At 53.2% G+C, this 16104-nt stretch overlaps 2 protein-coding genes across 10 annotated transcripts; one reads left to right on the top strand and one right to left on the bottom strand.

The window, feature by feature from the left end:
* Window positions 1-513: 513 nt before the first annotated feature.
* On the bottom strand, window positions 514-12291 carry Gemin7 (gem nuclear organelle associated protein 7). 9 transcript variants are annotated; one of them, XM_087200522.1, is made up of 4 exons: window positions 8099-8177; window positions 3320-3405; window positions 1610-1696; window positions 514-1305 (listed from the first exon to the last, which is right to left on the bottom strand). In XM_087200522.1, the coding sequence occupies exon 4, from the start codon at window positions 1295-1297 to the stop codon at window positions 902-904; it is 396 nt and encodes a 131-aa protein (XP_087056648.1). In that variant the 5' UTR covers window positions 1298-1305; window positions 1610-1696; window positions 3320-3405; window positions 8099-8177; the 3' UTR covers window positions 514-901. The 9 variants fall into 9 exon arrangements, with proteins under 9 accessions (XP_087056648.1, XP_021106520.1, XP_021106517.1 ...); XM_021250861.2 differs by lacking the exons at window positions 3320-3405; window positions 8099-8177 and adding an exon at window positions 12150-12286; XM_021250858.2 differs by lacking the exon at window positions 3320-3405 and having other exon boundaries at window positions 8099-9212.
* On the top strand, window positions 11465-16093 carry Znf296 (zinc finger protein 296). Its single transcript, XM_013068570.3, has 3 exons — window positions 11465-11875; window positions 12110-12259; window positions 14542-16093. The coding sequence occupies exons 1-3, from the start codon at window positions 11596-11598 to the stop codon at window positions 15531-15533; spliced, it is 1422 nt and encodes a 473-aa protein (XP_012924024.1). The 5' UTR covers window positions 11465-11595; the 3' UTR covers window positions 15534-16093.
* The last annotated feature ends 11 nt before the right edge of the window (window positions 16094-16104 follow it).

Genomic DNA, 16104 nt, shown 5'->3' with positions numbered 1-16104 from the left:
ATATCATCTGCTGGATGATACTAGCGACGGGATAAAATGAAGCATGTATGGACTGCCTCATTACAAAGCCAGAGGGCAATGGAGGTAGGGCAAAGCTTCACACTAACCACTAATCTCTGCTTTTCCTTGTTGCCCCCCCCCCCATTCTCTCCACGTGGAAGAATGCGAATCAGCTGACGGCTGAGTGTGGTCCACACCTCTCAACAGTGGGATCCCAGAAGGGACACCTGTGCGTGACCATGTGACCCAGCGTGAGCCACACTCCTTGGCTTAAAAAGCTCCACCCCCCACCCACCCAAACTGCCAATGAGTCCAGCTCTCCCCTTGAGAAGTTGAGGGGGCCCCAGCCCCTGTGGGAGATCAGTGGGCCCAATCCTGCACAGTATCCAGATTCCTCACCATCTCTGCCCAGCCCCACCTGATCCTGATCCTGGATAACCACCCTACCACCTTCCAAAGAACACTCCGTCTCTCAGCCAAGCCAGACATTTGAAAAGAAAACCAAGAGTCGAATTGTGTTGGGATGATTGCTTCTTTAACAGGAGAGGAGCACTGGGGAATTTTGCAACCTCTTGAATACAGTTCCCCATTCTACAGTTTGCCTTCCTTCATCCCCACCCTCTGCCCTGTCTTCAAGAACTGGTACCTGGCCCATATTCGGTAGAGTTCAGAGCTCTGTGAGGCAGAACAGTCCTTTTGGTGGCATCAGAATTCCTGGGGCTGCAGTTTTACTGAGTAGACCCTGTGGAGGTCCTCAGCAACCACAAATGCTTGGAGCTTCACTAGAATTCCAAGGGAGCCCAGAACTCCTTAGGCCTGAGTTCCTGGTCAGGAACATTTGGAAGGAAGCCTGGGATACTACAGCTAAACCCACAGCAGAAGGGTGAACACAGTAATGTCTTCATGGCTCGAAGGTGTAAGAAATAATGTCACTACATCGAAGTAGAGCCTCTGCCTGCACACCTATGGGAGTCTGCAGCTGTGACACATAGAAGTTGGCCACGTCCAGGTCGGTGGCTCCGAAGTGGGCGGTCACATGCACACCCTCGTGCAATGTGAAGCTCACCTGGCGACCCACCATGGCCAGCAGGCTGTGCAGGTATCGCTCCCGAAGGGCAGCTCGGGCACACTGTTCCTGGGATTCCTGAGATTGTTGACCTACAGGACACTCTTGGCTTCCAGGTGTTTCTGGCTTCAGATGGGCCCTTCGTCCATCAGGGGCAAAGCCTCGGCTCAAGCCATCAGGGCCACGGGGGAGCCGGAGCACCGGCACTGGAACAGCCAGAGGAGTCTGCATTTCGTCAGCTGTTCAGTGAGAAAGGACAGGGAGCCATTAAGTGGGGCGGTGAAGCTCCAGGAGGGAGGGAAGGTGCTGCTCTTCCCAGCATCTCATTGAACCTGTCCAAAATGCTGATTCCCCTCCTAAAATCTTCACCATCCCTCCCCGGGTACTGGTAACACCATTTCTGCAGTGGTTTGGACCAGAATCAAAGTGTCACACACACAAAGACAGAGGCTCTACAGAGGCAAGGACTTTTGTCTGTTTTTAGCATGGCTTTATCCCAGGTAGGGGCAGTAAGTGCCAAAAAATAAACCCACTCCACCTCACCTACACACAGTCCATCAGTAGATCTCCTATTCCAAAAAGATTCCCACTCACACAGGAGCCCGCTGGAAAAGGTGCTGCTGGCCAAATCTAGAATGATTTGAAAGTAAAAGTAATGAAAAGCATAAGCTGGACCTAGTGGCACACACCTGCAATCCCAGCATTCAGGGATAAACCAGGAAGATGGTGAGTTTGAGGCCAGCCTGAGCTACACAGCAAGACCCAGTCTCAATGTTAAATTTTTTAAAAGATTTTTTTTTTTAGGGCTGGGGATGTAGCTCAGTGGTAAATGCTTGCATAGCATGTATGAGGCCAAGGTTCGTTTGGGTTTTTTTGGTACCAGAGATCGAACTCAGGTCCTTGTGCTTCCATAGCAGACGGCAAAACCACTGAGCTAAATCCCTGGCCTGAGGCCAAGGTTTGATCCCCAGCACTGCAAAATAAATAAATAATGCAACCTGGGTGTGGTGGCACATGCTTGCAATCCCAGCACTCAGGAGGCTGAGGCAGGAAGATCGCCACAAGTTCAAGGTCAGCCCAGGCTACACTCTGAGTTCAAGACCAGTGTGAACTACATGAGACCCTGCCTCAAAAAACAAAAGAAACAGGGCCAGGGATTTAGCTCAGTGGCACCGCACCTGCCCCACAAGCACAAGGTCCTGAGTTCGATTCCCAGTACAAAAAAAAAAAAAACCAAAGAAACAAAAAACACAACACAAAACAAAACAAAACCAATTACCAAACTCAAACCGAGGGACATTTGACCAAAGAGCAATGACAAAAACTAGGGTAGACTCCTAAAAGACACCAAAATACCACAAAAGACAAGGGCTTAGAAAAACACAGATGAAAGCCATCCATACCCTAACACTTCTCATCCCTCCACCCTGGGCAACCTGTCACTTCCTGCATGCACTCAAGTCAGTGCGGCATTGGGTTCTGGCCAGAGGTACCCTGCCACCTCGGTCACCTCAATCCCTCCTCTCAGAGCCAGAGCACCAGGCCACCCTCAGCCTGCCGGCCAAGAGGTGCTGTGTCTCTCCTGGGGCCCTTGTGTCAAGCTCGATGCCACTGCCTGCATTTCCTTCCCTCAGTCGGCCACCTTGCTTTTCCCAGCAAGTCCCCTTTCTGCTCCAGTGTGACCCCCTATCAAGACCGTCGCAGCAATATTGCTAAGTGGGGTAAACTGCTGTATTATCCTCCTGGCTCAGGCCCCCAAGTGCCCAGATGACAGGCATGTACCACCACCATGCCCAGCTAAATTGCTTAAATGCTCTGTGCCTTGGTTTCCCCATCAGTAAAATAGGGCCTTCCCTCAGAAGGCTGGCATGGGGACTAAATGACCTAACTACCACTTGATGTTCACCACATGCCTGGCACATGTTAAGTGCTACTACTGTGATGCTGAATACACTTGAGAAAATGCTGGCCTTGTGGGCAGGAGGACTAAGGACCTAGGTTTCAGGCAGCTGCACCAGCTGCTTGGTCCCTTCCCTTCTAAAAGCTAGTGAGCCTGGGCATGGTGGCAAAGGCTTGTAATCCCAGATACTCAGAGGCTGAGGCAGGAGGACTCCAAGTTCAGGGCCAGCCAGGGCAACTTAATGAGACCTGTCTCAAAACAAAAATTAAAAGGAGTAGGGGTATAGCTCAGGGGCAAAATGCTTGCCTAGCATGCATCCATCCACAGTACTGCAAAAAAAAATTTGAAAAAACCTTGAGAACTGATGAGACTTGGGCTGGGGATTTAGCTCAGTGGTTCCGTTGCCTGCCTCTCAAGCACAAGGTCCGGAGTTCGATCCCTGGTACCAAAAAAAAAAAAAAAAGAAAGAGAATTGATGAGACTGATAAGGACTGGGCACCTAGCACCCGGAGCCAGGCACAGGAGGAGGCCATTCAAATACTAGGTTTTATATCATTTTCAAGAATCAAAAAAAAGTTTGTAAAAGAGTATTGAACCAAGCCAGGCCTGGTGGCACAGGTCTGTAACCCCAGCACTCTGGGGGTCTGAGGTAGAAGGATCAAAGCTCAAGCCTGGCCTCTGAAATTTAGCCAGACCCTGTCTCAAAATAGATGCCTCTAATCCCAGCACTTGGGAGGCTGAAGCAGGAGGATGGCAAGTTTGAGCCCAGCCTGGGCAACTTATCAACAAAAACACCCTGTGTTAAAACATAAAAAGACTTGGTGATGGAGCCCAGTGGCAGAGCTAGTTCAAGCCTGGCCAGGACTATATGGCAAGACTTTGTCTTTAGGGGAAAGGAAGGGAAAAAAAAAAAGAATTGAGATGTGTTACGTTCATGTACAGCTCTCCTTGATGAATGTAATCATTATGTACTGCAAACGTGCTAATAAAAATTAAGATTTTCCCAGGGATTTAGCTCAGTGGTTTCACCACCTGCTGTGCAAACTCAAGGACCTGAGTTTGATCCCTGGTACCAAAAAAAAAAAAAAAAAAAAAAAAAAAAGATTTTAAAAAGATCTCAATCTTCTCTTTAAAAAAAAAACAAACAGATTTTACTCAAATAATGATATAGTAAATAAACCAGAAACATAGCCCTTTCATTCATCAGTGTCAACTGTGTGTTTCTGTGAGGTTTTTTTGTTTCTGTGTTTTGTTTGGGGACTTTTTTTTTTTTTTTTTTAAATACTGAGAATTGAACCCAGGCCATCATACATGGTAGGCAAGCCCTCTACCACTGAGCTACATCTCCAGATTTTTTTAAATTTAATTTTTGCAGTACTGGAGATTGAACCCAGGGATGTCCCACTCAACTACATCCCCAGACAGTTTTTGGGTGTTTGGGGGGTTTTTGGGGGGGGGGGGGGTACCGGGAATTGAACTCAGGGCCTCATGCTTAGCAGGCAGGCACTGTACTGCTGATCTACATCCCCAGCCCAGTTTTTGTATTTTTTGAGACAGGCTTTTGCTAAGTGGCTAAATTGGCCAGGCTGGGCTCAAACACAGTCCTCAGGCCCTAGCCTTCCAGAGTCCTGGGATTACAGGCGTCCACCACCATTCCCAGCTCTTTTTATTATTTTGAGACAGGGTCTTACTAAGATCCCCAGGCTGGCCTGGAGCTTGAGATCCTCTTCCCTCAGCCTCCCAAGTAACTGGGATAGTAATCATGTGCCACTTGGCCAAGGTATTCTTTTATACACCCAGCAGCACAGTAGTGTTTACACCAGTGTCACTGCCATGTCAAAGGGGCCACAATGTCATTAGTCATTTGTCAGCTCCATTACAATTTTATGGGACCACCATTGTGTGGTCCTTCACTGATGGAAAAAGTTATGTGGCAGGTGACAGATGCTGCCCATATGCTGCCTGTTTACCTTTGAGAGAGGGGCATGGATGATTACTTCCCAACTCCATCCCACCCCAGTTAATGGGGATGGGGGGACTGGTAAATATCTGTTAAAGGCTTGTAAAGATTCACTAATCCCTCTGGGCACTGTGGCACACATCTGTAATCCCAGCTACTCAGGAGGCTGAAGCAGGAGGGTAGCAAGTATGAGGCCAGCCTGGGCAACTTAGCAAGACCCTGTCCCAAAGTTTTCAAAGGCTGAGGATGTAGCTCAGTGGTAGAACACTGTTGGGTTACTAGCTCACTATTTTTTTTTTTTTTTGATTCTCAGTATTGCAAGAAATTAAAAACTCACCCATCCAAGAACACTTACTCAACTTCATGGAAGAGTGCCTGATTCTAGAATCTCAAAGCCAGTTAAGATAAAAAAAAATTCCACTTTATCCAACGTGATCTACACACATGTGCATGTCCACTGCTCAGGGCACAGCCAGGGTAGGGCAGTCTTGGGACACATTTAGGGCCGAGATAGCCTGGTCCTGCCCTCTTGGGCTCACAGTCCAGTGAGACAGATTCCTTCCCAGACCAGTGGAATGGAGGGTGCAGGGCAGGAAGGAAGGAGCCCAGAGCAGAAGGGATGAGGTTTGCCCACCTGATGGTTTCCAGGAAGGGGGCTCAGGAAGAACCCCTAAGGTAAAATCACCTGTGGGCGCTGGCCAGAATAAAATATGAATCTCCACAGCCACGGAGAGCTTCAGGGAAAGCAGGCCAGTCAAGGGAACAGCCAGCTGCACAGGCCGGGCAAACGCAGAGAGCCACAGCTAGGAGGCTCGTTTGGAGGAGTCCCTGGGCCATGCTGAGAACCTGGCCCTCTGCTGAGTGAGATGGAAGCCACAGGAAGGTTCAGAGAAGAGGTGAGGATCACCAGGCAGAGGATGATGGTGCTTAGGAGGGGTAGGGACAGTGAGCTCGAGAAATGAGAAATGGGGTCCGATTTTGGTGTTTTGAAGGTTAAAAGCCCTCCCTGATGAATGCACCTATAGGCTGAGGAAAAAGTAGTCAAGGGAAACTGCAAGGTTTTTTGCCAGATGGAAGAGGCCAGGATAAATGGGATTTAGGGCTGGTTAAATTATTTTATCTGTCCACTGTTACTTCAATTTAGCTAAGAGCGAAAGCCCCCAGGACCTTCCTGCAACCCAGCTTAATACTTGAGTGTTTTCAGAGAAACATCCTAGTGTCCAGGGTTAGTAACCAATGAAGAATGGATGGGAATTAAATGACTGGCCAAAGAAATATGTTAAATCCCCAGATTAAACAAAATTAAACTGGGCGTGGTAGTGTGTGCGGCTGAGGCAGGGGATGCCAAGTTCAAACTGAGGCTGGGCAATTTAGTATTTTAGTGAGACTCTGTCTCAAAATAAAAGTATTTTTTAAAGGGCTGGGGATATAGCTCAATATGAAAATCTGGGTTTGATCCCCTACTACCGCCAAAAAAAAAAAAAGTGGCCAGTTGAGTACCTTTTTTCTCTACTAAGAAAAAAACAAGAGATATAATCACATCCAGGGCCAGGGATTTAGCTCAGTGGTTCTGCCGCCTGCCTTGAAAGCCCAAGGTCCCAATTTTATCCCCCATACCAAAAAATAAACAAATAAATAATAATAATAATAATATAATCACATCCAAGTAATCCCCACTTTCCTACTGTGGACACGAAGTTGGGAGATGTTGAATCATTTACTGAGTACAGGCTGGTAGTGGCTGGCAAACTAGCTGCTCTGACAAAGGACCAGGGGCTCTCACCCCTCACCAAGGCAGACTTTTTCCACCAGACCTGGGGGAGTCCTTGGAGGTTCTAGAGCCAAAGTGTGACCGATAAGAAACTGGTTTGAGAATGGTCAACAGGGTGTGGCAAAGGAGGACGGATAATTTTAGCCATCCTCCCTGACCTCCAGAGGCCTTAATCCCTTCAGGCTCAAAATCAAGGATCTCCTGGGGCCAGGGATTTAGCTCAGTGGTTCCGACACCTGCCTCGAAAGGGCAAGGACCCAAGTTCGATCCCGGTACCAAATAAAAAAAATCAAGGATTTCCTGCCTAAAGGTTCCAGGAAAAGTGTCCAAACTAATCCGTTAGACAAAAGCCCATCACTCAGGTGGAAGGCAGAGTTAGGGAGTTCATGTCTCCCTACTTAGGGCCTCAGTAGTCACCTTCAAAAGGTAAGAACAGTGGTCGGTGTGGTGGGAAGGCCCATAGCCCATAATCCTAGCAGCCTGGGGCAGCGGGATCACCGTCATTTCGAGGCCAGCCTGGACTACACAATGAGTTCAAGGCCAGCCTGAACTACGAACCTAGAGTCTTTCACAAACAAAACAAAACAAACGGAAAACAGAAAAGAAAATGATAGGGCTGGGGATTTTGCTCCTTGGTTCCACCACGTGCCTTGAAAGCACAAGGTCCCGAGTTCTATCCCTGGTACCAAAAACAAAAAAGTAAAGAAAAGAAAATGATAACAGCTGAAGGAGGTCCTGGGGTCCATTCCTAGTTCCTCAGAAAGGAAAGGAAGAGAACCATTCAGCATCCTGTCATAGCTGCCAGGGAAGGGAACCAACTGAGTTATCTATGAGGTGAAATGCCAAAGTCCCAGACCTAACAAAACAAGGTGCAGATGTATACGTGTATGTATGCACGCGCGCACACACACACACACACACGTGTGGGGGGGTGTCACCCGTCTGGTTGCAGATTAGTGGTAAGGGGCCACCAAAAGGAAGAAAACCCAAAGCATAGATTCTCTCCCCTCCTCTCTGCCCCGAGGCTAGTCAATTTTCTTTCAGTTCTGTACCCGCCACCCGCTGCTCGCCTTTTCTTATACTAAGCAGGTCCTCCCGGCCCCCAGGCGTCCACCTCCACCCCTCCCAGGGCTGGACCCACTTCCCGACTCCCGGATCCCAGGAGCCCGAGAGGGATTCCACCTCGGAGGAGGCGGGGCTGCTGGCTGCCGCCTTCCTCCACAGATCAGCGTGGTCATTGATATTTGCCAGGGAACAGCATTCCGCCCCCCAGGTCGTCCACCCCCCGCGTGGAGCGTCCCCGCAGCCAGCCTTGCAGGCACGGGCCTCCTCTTCCCGCCACTCTTGGGCCTTCGGGGCCGGGAAACCGCTCTTGGCCCGCCTCGGCCGCCCAGTACTCACCGAGGTCCGAAGCTACCCGCGTTCCCACTTCCGTCGGTGCCCCCGCCACACAGGCCCGGGCGGGCAGCGCGCCCTGGAGCCTGGGTTCCGCCTGCGCCGCCACTGCCGCCCCACGTGGTCGCCGGGCGGCTAGCTACTGCTGTGGCCACCGCCGCGCCGGGCTCAGGGCAGCTAGCTAGTTTTCTGGGGACATTTTACAGAGGATGAAACAGGCTGAGAGGGAACGGTGCCCTCGGGCAGCGTTAGGGGCAGTTTGGTCCTCCCCACACAAAAACACTCCTACCCCTCACCGGGAACCCCACCTCTCCCACGTGGAAATTTGAGATCATGCACACTGCAGCCACATGCCAGGAGAAAGGTTTAAACCTGTCCAGTAGAGATGGACAGGAGGCCTGCGATTTTGTCTTCCAGCCCTTCCTGCGGCCACCTTCTACAAAGCCAGAAATTTAGGCCTTGACTGGGGAAGAGGACTCTTGCTGCTCTAGGTGCAGACAACATTCACTTTTTGGAGGGTTCCACTTGGGCAGACCCTGAGGACCTCTGCTTTCCAGAAGATCTCAAGACCCAGGGTCTGACACATAGGTACTGTACTCTGCAAATACCTAAGGAAAAAACCTTCCATGCACAGCAGGTCAATAAAGATTTTTTTGACTTAATCCTTCCCGGAGTAGGGGCTCTATTTGTGAACAAGACAGGCTCCAATCTTGTCCTTACAACTTTTCTCTTAAGGGGACAGGAGTTACAGCAGAGGACATAAATGAAAAAGTACACAGTCAAGATCTTTCAAAACGTGATAAATCAACGTAAACTAGGCGTGATGCCACACGCCTGTAATCCTAGCCCTCAGGAGGTTGAGGCACAGATATCACCATGAGGGCCGGAGATTTAGCTCAGTGGTTCCGCCGCCTGCCTCGAAAGCACAAGGTTCCAAAAAAAAAACAACAAATATCACCATGAGTTTGAGACCAACCTGGGCTACACAAGGAGTTCAAGGCCAGCCTGAACTACATAGTAAGACTGTCTCAAAAACCAAAAATGAATAAATATAAATTGATATAAAAGGAATAAAATAAACCCAGAGCAGTGCCATACACCTATAATCCCAGCTACTGGAGAGGTCAGGCAGGACTGCAAGTTTGAGGCCAGCGTGGACAATTTACCAAGACCCTGCCTCAAAATAAAAAATAAAAACGGCTGAGGATGTAGCTCAGTGGTAGTGCTGCTTGACTAAAGCCTGAGAAAGATTTTGGATTGAATCCCCAGGATGAGGGGGAGGGGATCAAATAAGAGCAATGAGAGTGGGTGGTAGGTTTGGGTGAGTTTAAAATTGGGTGGTCAGAGGAGGACACAAGGAAGAAGCCACCCTGATCAGGTAACTCTAGTTCCAGTGGTCTCCTAGGGTCCTTTAAGAGACAGGGAAACTAAGGTCCAACAGGGAACTGGGGACAGATGGAGGTCATCGAGGGTAATTTGCAAGGCCTTCAGCAGGGTGGGGCTACTTTAGATAGGCTGGTCAGGGAGGCCTCCCGGCTCAGCTACCCAGGACAATTGAGCTGAGACCTGAATAACAATATGAGGAACTCCAGGAGATCAGCATCTGGAATTCACTCAGTGGTGGCGGCAGCAGTGGGCACACCTGGGGGGGGACAGAGGCATGGCCGTAACCTCTGGGATCTTGAATGCAGTGGGTGTGGGGAAACAGTTAACATTTCCACACTGTGGTGCCGCCAGTACCTGGAAGAAGAGAGAACTCAGAAAGCTTTGAGGCTGGGGCAGGGTGTCAATGTCACTTCAAATGGAGTTGCAGACAGGATTTTGGCCAAGTGGAGGCAGGGAGGATGGCTGTGGCCTGTTAGTGGCCAGTCCAGGCTTAGGTAGAAAGTGGATTTGTATGATTACCCCTTCTCTGCCCCAAACCTTCCCAGGGGTCCTGTCAGGAAAATCAAAAGATTTGAAGTGTCTGAAGTGTTCAAAAGAGCCGGGCGTGGTGCCGCATGCCTATGATCCTGGCACTTGTGAGGCTGAGGCAGGAAGATTGCCATGAGTTCAAGGCCAGCCTGGGCTACATAGCAAGACCCTGTCTCAACCACCCCACCCACTCTTGCCCAAAGTGTTCAAAAGAGCCCTCTGGATGTGCCCCTATTTCTCTTTCTGTTCTGGCGATGATGGAATTTAGGAACCCAGGGTCTTTGCACTGGGCTACATCCCCAGCCCTTGTAGGGTCTAAGTGGCTGGGCCCAATCCTTTTTTTTTTTTTTTTTTTTTTTGGTACAGGGGATCAAACTCACAACCTTGTGCTGCAACACCACTAAGCTAAATCCCCAATCCATGGGCCCAATCTTGCTATCCTACCTCAGCCTCCCACAGCCCTGGGGTTATAGGCAGCACCACCTCGACCAGCTTTTCCTTTTTTTCCACTACACTCATTCCCCCACCCCCATAAAGGGACGCACCCCGAGGCCTTTTCTTCTGCAATGCCCAGAGCACCTTGGCTGGCTCCCTCAGGTTTCAGCTCTGCCCAGTCCTTAGCAGACATTGGGAAAAATTGAAGCGCCAAATCCGGGAGTGGTGGGGCACGCCTGTAATCCCAGCATATGGGCGATTGAGGTAGGAGGATAGCATGAGCTCAAGGCCAGCCTCGGCTACATAGGAAAATTGAAATACGGAACATTATCCCCTTCCTAGGTTTATTTTGCTCCACCGCACGGGTGATCATAACGGGAACGCCCATCTTAGAGTTACCTTGGCTGCAGTCTGTCCCCCGCAATATAAACCCCGTGAGCACTGGGCTATCGCGTGGTTTCTTCACAGCTGTGGCCGCAGTGCATAGAACAGAGCCTTGCGCAAAGTAGTTCAACAAACAGTTCCTGGATAAATTTTACTTGAAATAATAAGTATGGGGGCGGGGGGGCTTTTGCACTGAACTATATATCTCCAGCATCTTTTTTTTTAGCTAAATCCTCGGCTTTCTCCAGCACCTTTTTACTTATTTTGAGACAAGGTCTCGATAAGTCGCTAAATTCCCCAGACTGGACTGCAATCCTTCTACCTCAACCTCTCAGAGTACGACATGCTCCACCAAGGCCAGCATGTCATACATTTAATGAAATAGTCCAGATTATTAAGTGCTTAGTAAGAAAGGGGTCCTACGATGTCTCGGGGTGCGTGTGAGCATCCTGTGCCTCAGTTTCACCAGACCTAAAATGGCCTAAGCCTGGTTGTGTGAATTTAGAGCTATCAGGTTTCGGCAGTGCGCAGGGTTTATAGATTGAGTTCGGCGGGAGGGCGGCCTGGCTCCTGCGGGGCCGCCCCGTCCTCTCCGCCAGGCCCCGCCCTAGTGGGCGGAGCTCCTCCTGGCCAGCACGTGTAAAAGTTCGCCGCGGGTAGCCGCAGCCACTCACCTGAGCGCCTCGCTCTGAGCGCTCACTTCCCCGCGTCCTCCGATCGCGCGTCCTCCGCTCGCCCGGCCGCCTGCCCTCCCGCCCGGCCCACGACTCATGTCCCGCCGCAAGGCCGGCAGCGCGCCCCGCCGAGTCGAGCCCGCGCCCGCCGCCAACCCAGACAACGAGGAGATGGAGATGTCGGACCTCGTCATCGATGTGAAGCTGGAGCCGGACGCGCGGGCCCTGCGGGCCCCGAAGGAGGTGTCCGCGCTGGGACGCTTCGGGGGCGAACCCCGCCACTCGCTTGGCCCCGTGCCTGCCGGGGCCGCTCTCCACGTCCTGGGCGCGCCCAGTCCGAGGGCCCTGTGCGTGCCGCTGACCTCTAGCCTTGCCGGTGAGCTCCCGCGTCCCTGCCCTTGCCCCGGGGCCTGGGGCCAGCTTCCCCTCCCCGGGACCCTCAGGTGAGATCCCCTCCCTTGGGTGTGTACCCCAGAGCCTGCCTTCAGTCCCTCGCCCTGTCCTGGCCCGAGCCTCCCCACTCCTGACCTTAGGGTTTCCGACTCTCTTCTCGAAACCCCCAGCCCCCAACCTGGCCCCACCCCAGCTCACCGCCGCTTCCTCCCTGCAGACCGCCAGCTCTGGACCGACAAACACCCAGATCTGCTGACCTGCGGCCGCTGCCTGCAGACCTTCCCGCTGGAGGCCATCACTGCCTTTATGGACCACAAGAAGCAGGGCTGTCAGCCCTCTAGAGGCCTCGGCCCCAGCAACGGTTCAGGTGAGTGAGGCCGCGGGCCGTCTCCTTCTCAAGTTCAAGGGCTGGGCTTCCTGCGGCAGAAGGGGCTGAGCTGGACAGGCAGGGCAACGAGCACTACTTCCCCTTTCTCCCCTTCGGGTGTAGCCTAGGCGTGACCAGGGCTTGCCAGTCGCGGGGCTGGGACGAGATGGGGAGGGGTCGGGGGCCGGGGGCGGAGGCTGGGCCGGCAAGGAGGTGGCCTGCAGGGTGTGGCCAGCCCCAGAAAACTGGCCTAGGGATTTGCCTCACCCCCCCCCCCAATCTGGTTTCACTTCTCCTTCCCTTTGGACAGAAATAACTGGCCAGGTGGCTGGACTAGGGGGGCAGTGAGGGGGACCCGGGAGGGATGGCAGAGTGGGGGAGGGGGCTAGAGGCCAGCTGGAAGCCGGGGTTGCCACCCCCTCCCAGCTCTTCATCACCCTGATAGAGGGGCTGGTCCACTTCTGGGCCAGGGAAGGAGCCCAGGCCCGCTGCCTTGGTGGAATCTCCCAGCCCTCCGTGCGGGAAGCCCCTGGTTTGAGCCTGTCTGGGGTGCTGGACACCTGGAATCCTTCTCTTGGAATTTAAGCCCTGAACTGTGCTGGATGCACAGTGTGAAATTCTAAGCCTTGGCTGTGGGACTTATCCAAACCTGTGAACTTCCAGCCCCCAACCCATACCCTCTGGGGATTGGGAAGTGGGATTATGTCCTGGGCAGAGCCAGGAGGGTCCCTCCCCCTGTGGGAAAGGGGAGGGACTGTAATGGAATCGGATTTAGTTTGAGGCGGGGAGGGTGTCTGGTGGGTGGGGTGGGTGTCCGGTGGGTGGGGTTTGATGGAACCGCTGAAGGGGACGCTCCAACTCCAGTACTTGGAATTGTGGGCCCCTTGCTCTGTAAGCTCAGTTCAGGCTTGTTGAGGGCTTACGAGGACCCAAGCTCTCAGCTGTTCCCTATTTGAGGTCACAACTATCTTGGAAAGGAGGGGACCCTCTGGGATCCCCATATTCTAGCAGCTGAGATCACTTTTACCCAGGGTCACACTCAGGGAGCAGGGGGTCCGAGTTTGTCGCAGGCCAGGCTGACCTTCCCTGGCCTCTCCCTGTGCTCTTGACCTTGATCTTGGTTGCTTTTGCAGCCTGAAGACCACCCCATTGGAGACTGGCTAGGATTTGAAAATCCAAAGGCAAATGGAACCCGGCCCTACCCCCTTGGGATTCCTGCAGAGGCTGGGGGCCTAGGTCACTATTTTGACCCTTCCGCACCCAGACCTTGGCCTCTTTTGCAAAGTGGGAAAATTGAAACAATTGTGGAGTCCCTGAGCATGAGGCTTGGCACAGAAAACCACCTAGTAGTTGAGAGGTGGTTTTCCTTTTTTTTTTTTTCTTTTGGTTTTTTGAAACAGGGTCTCACTTCGTAGTTCAGGCTGGCACTGAACTCACTGTGTAGCCCAGGCTCGCCTCGAATTCTTGGCGCTCCTCCTGCCTCAGCCTCCCGAATGCTGGGATTACAGATGTGCGCCACCACCACACCTGGTGAAGTATTTTTAAAAGCTACTGCTCTGCACCCCCATGGTCCCCAGGTTTCTGAATGGAAGCCCCAGTTCCAGCCTCCAAGCTATGTGGGGTTGGAAATGCCTCTGCCTATGCTTTGGGGGTCTTGTTTCCTCACCTGAGGGAGTGGAGACCTGGCACAGTACCTAGGAAGCACTCCTTGAATTTAGTCACTGTTTTCTGGTAAGCTAGGCATACAACCCAAGGCCTCGTATGCTAGACAAGAGCTCCACCCTAGCCCTTGGTCGCCTCTTCTGCAAGGACCTCCTGACCCCTCTCCTCTGGCCCTTTTTTTTTTTTTGAGACTGGGCCTCACCATATAGTTCAGGCTGGCTTTGACTGCACTGTGGAGCCCTGGCTGGCCTTGAACTCATGGTAATCCTCCTGCTTCAGCCTCCCAAGTGCTTGGATCACAGGTGTGCACCATGCCTGGCTTGTCCCTCACTCTTGTTTTTTGGTACCAGGGATCGAACTCGGGACCTTGCGCTTGTGAGGCAGGCGCTGGAACCAGAGCTAAATCCCCGGCCCCTTGTCCCTCACTCTTAACATAGCATTTTGTTTTTTATCTTCAATTTTCAAATACAGAATCCTTGTACTCAGCTGATTTTCCTTGCTTCAGGAAGCATGGTGTTTTGTCTACCACTTCTGGAGCACAGCCTATCCCCACAAAGGGCCTGGGACCAGAAGCCCCCCTCTCCTAGCACTAACCCCCTGCACCTCTCTCTTGGCCCTAGAACCCAAGGAGCTGGCGATGTTGAGCTGCCTCCACTGCGGCAGACAGTTCACAGGGGCCTGGAAGCTGCTGCGTCACGCCCAGTGGGACCATGGGCTGTCCATCTACCAGACCGAGTCAGAGGCCCCCGAGGCCCCGCTGCTGGGCCTGGCTGAGGTGGCTGCAGCCGTGTCTGCCGTGTCTGCCATGGCGGCTGTGGGACCACCAGTTGAGGCCAAGAGCTCCCACCTCAGTGGCCCCAGCCGGCGGAGCCCCATCTGCCTGGTGTGCAAGAAGACTCTCAGTTCCTTCAGCAACCTCAAGGTGCACATGCGCTCTCACACGGGCGAGCGGCCCTATGCCTGCGACCAGTGTCCCTACGCCTGCGCCCAGAGCAGCAAGCTCAACCGCCACAAGAAGACCCACCGGCAGCTGCCACCCCAGAGCCCCTGCATGGCCGATGCCAGCCAGGAGCAGGTCTCCACAGCACCCCCAGAGCCAGCTGCCCATGCTGCCGCCCCAGCCAGCACCCTTCCATGCAGCAGAAGTAGTGAGGGTGCTGGAGCTGCAGCCACAGCGGGCATCCAGGAGCCAGGGGCTCCTGGCAGTGGGGCTCAGGCAGGCCCAGGGTGGGGTGGCTGGGGAGTAGTCAGCAAAGGACAGAGAACTGACCCTTCAAAGAACCAGAAGACCTCGCCCAAAAAGACGCCCAAGGCTGCAGGCAAGAGCCGTGGGCCTGGGGGCAGCTGTGAGTTCTGCGGGAAGCACTTTGCCAACAGCAGCAACCTGACCGTGCACCGGCGCTCGCACACAGGCGAGCGGCCCTACGCCTGTGACCAGTGTCCCTACGCCTGCACCCAGAGCAGCAAGCTCAACCGCCACCGCCGCATGCACGGCCTGGAGCCCGGCAGCACCCGTTTTAAGTGCCCACACTGCTGTGTGCCCTTCGGCCTGCGAGCCACCCTGGACAAACACCTACGGCAGAAGCACCCCGAGCTGGGCGAGGTGGCCTGAGCACAAGGAGACTGTCTGTCCCTCACACTGTAGTCAGTGGTTGTGTTGATCTCATCCTCATCCTTGTGCAAATAAATGTCCTCCCCTATTTACCCACGTGCCTGGACTCTAACTTTCTTGGGGTGTCAACGGGGCAGGAGGCTTCACCTTAGGTGGACGCTGGACAGACCGGTTTGGAGTGGCGGGTGAAGGGAAAGGCCAGCCCCATTGCCTGGGGCTCAGCAGGGCTGGCACAGAAAGCCGAGTTCCCGGTTCCCGTTGTGGGTGAGGCCAGGGCAAGGGCCAGGCGAGGGTGGGGAGCAGCCTGGACCTGTCGCCGGAGGCCCCTGGGCACAGTCCCGGCCCACCCTGTCCACATGTATGGGCAGGTCTGGGCCCTTTCCCACTGGATCAGGCCCCCTCCCTGCTAAGCAGGCTTCACCAGGCTTCAGCGGGGTGTGCGACCCATGGTGGTTCTGGCTGAGGTGGCTGCAGCGACACTGACAACTGTCCTGTAAGCCCAAGTCCCCCATAGCTGGTGGGCAGAGGTCTGAGGGCCACACCAGGCACAAAAGGACAGAGGCCAGGTAAA

Source organism: Heterocephalus glaber, unplaced genomic scaffold, assembly GCF_053883595.1.
Source record: "Heterocephalus glaber isolate CG9 unplaced genomic scaffold, H.glaber_assembly_v1.0 deba00001744, whole genome shotgun sequence".
Taxonomy (NCBI): domain Eukaryota; kingdom Metazoa; phylum Chordata; class Mammalia; order Rodentia; family Bathyergidae; genus Heterocephalus; species Heterocephalus glaber.
The sequence above is the reverse complement of the archived record's forward strand: the minus strand, read 5'-3'. Positions and strand labels throughout refer to the sequence as shown.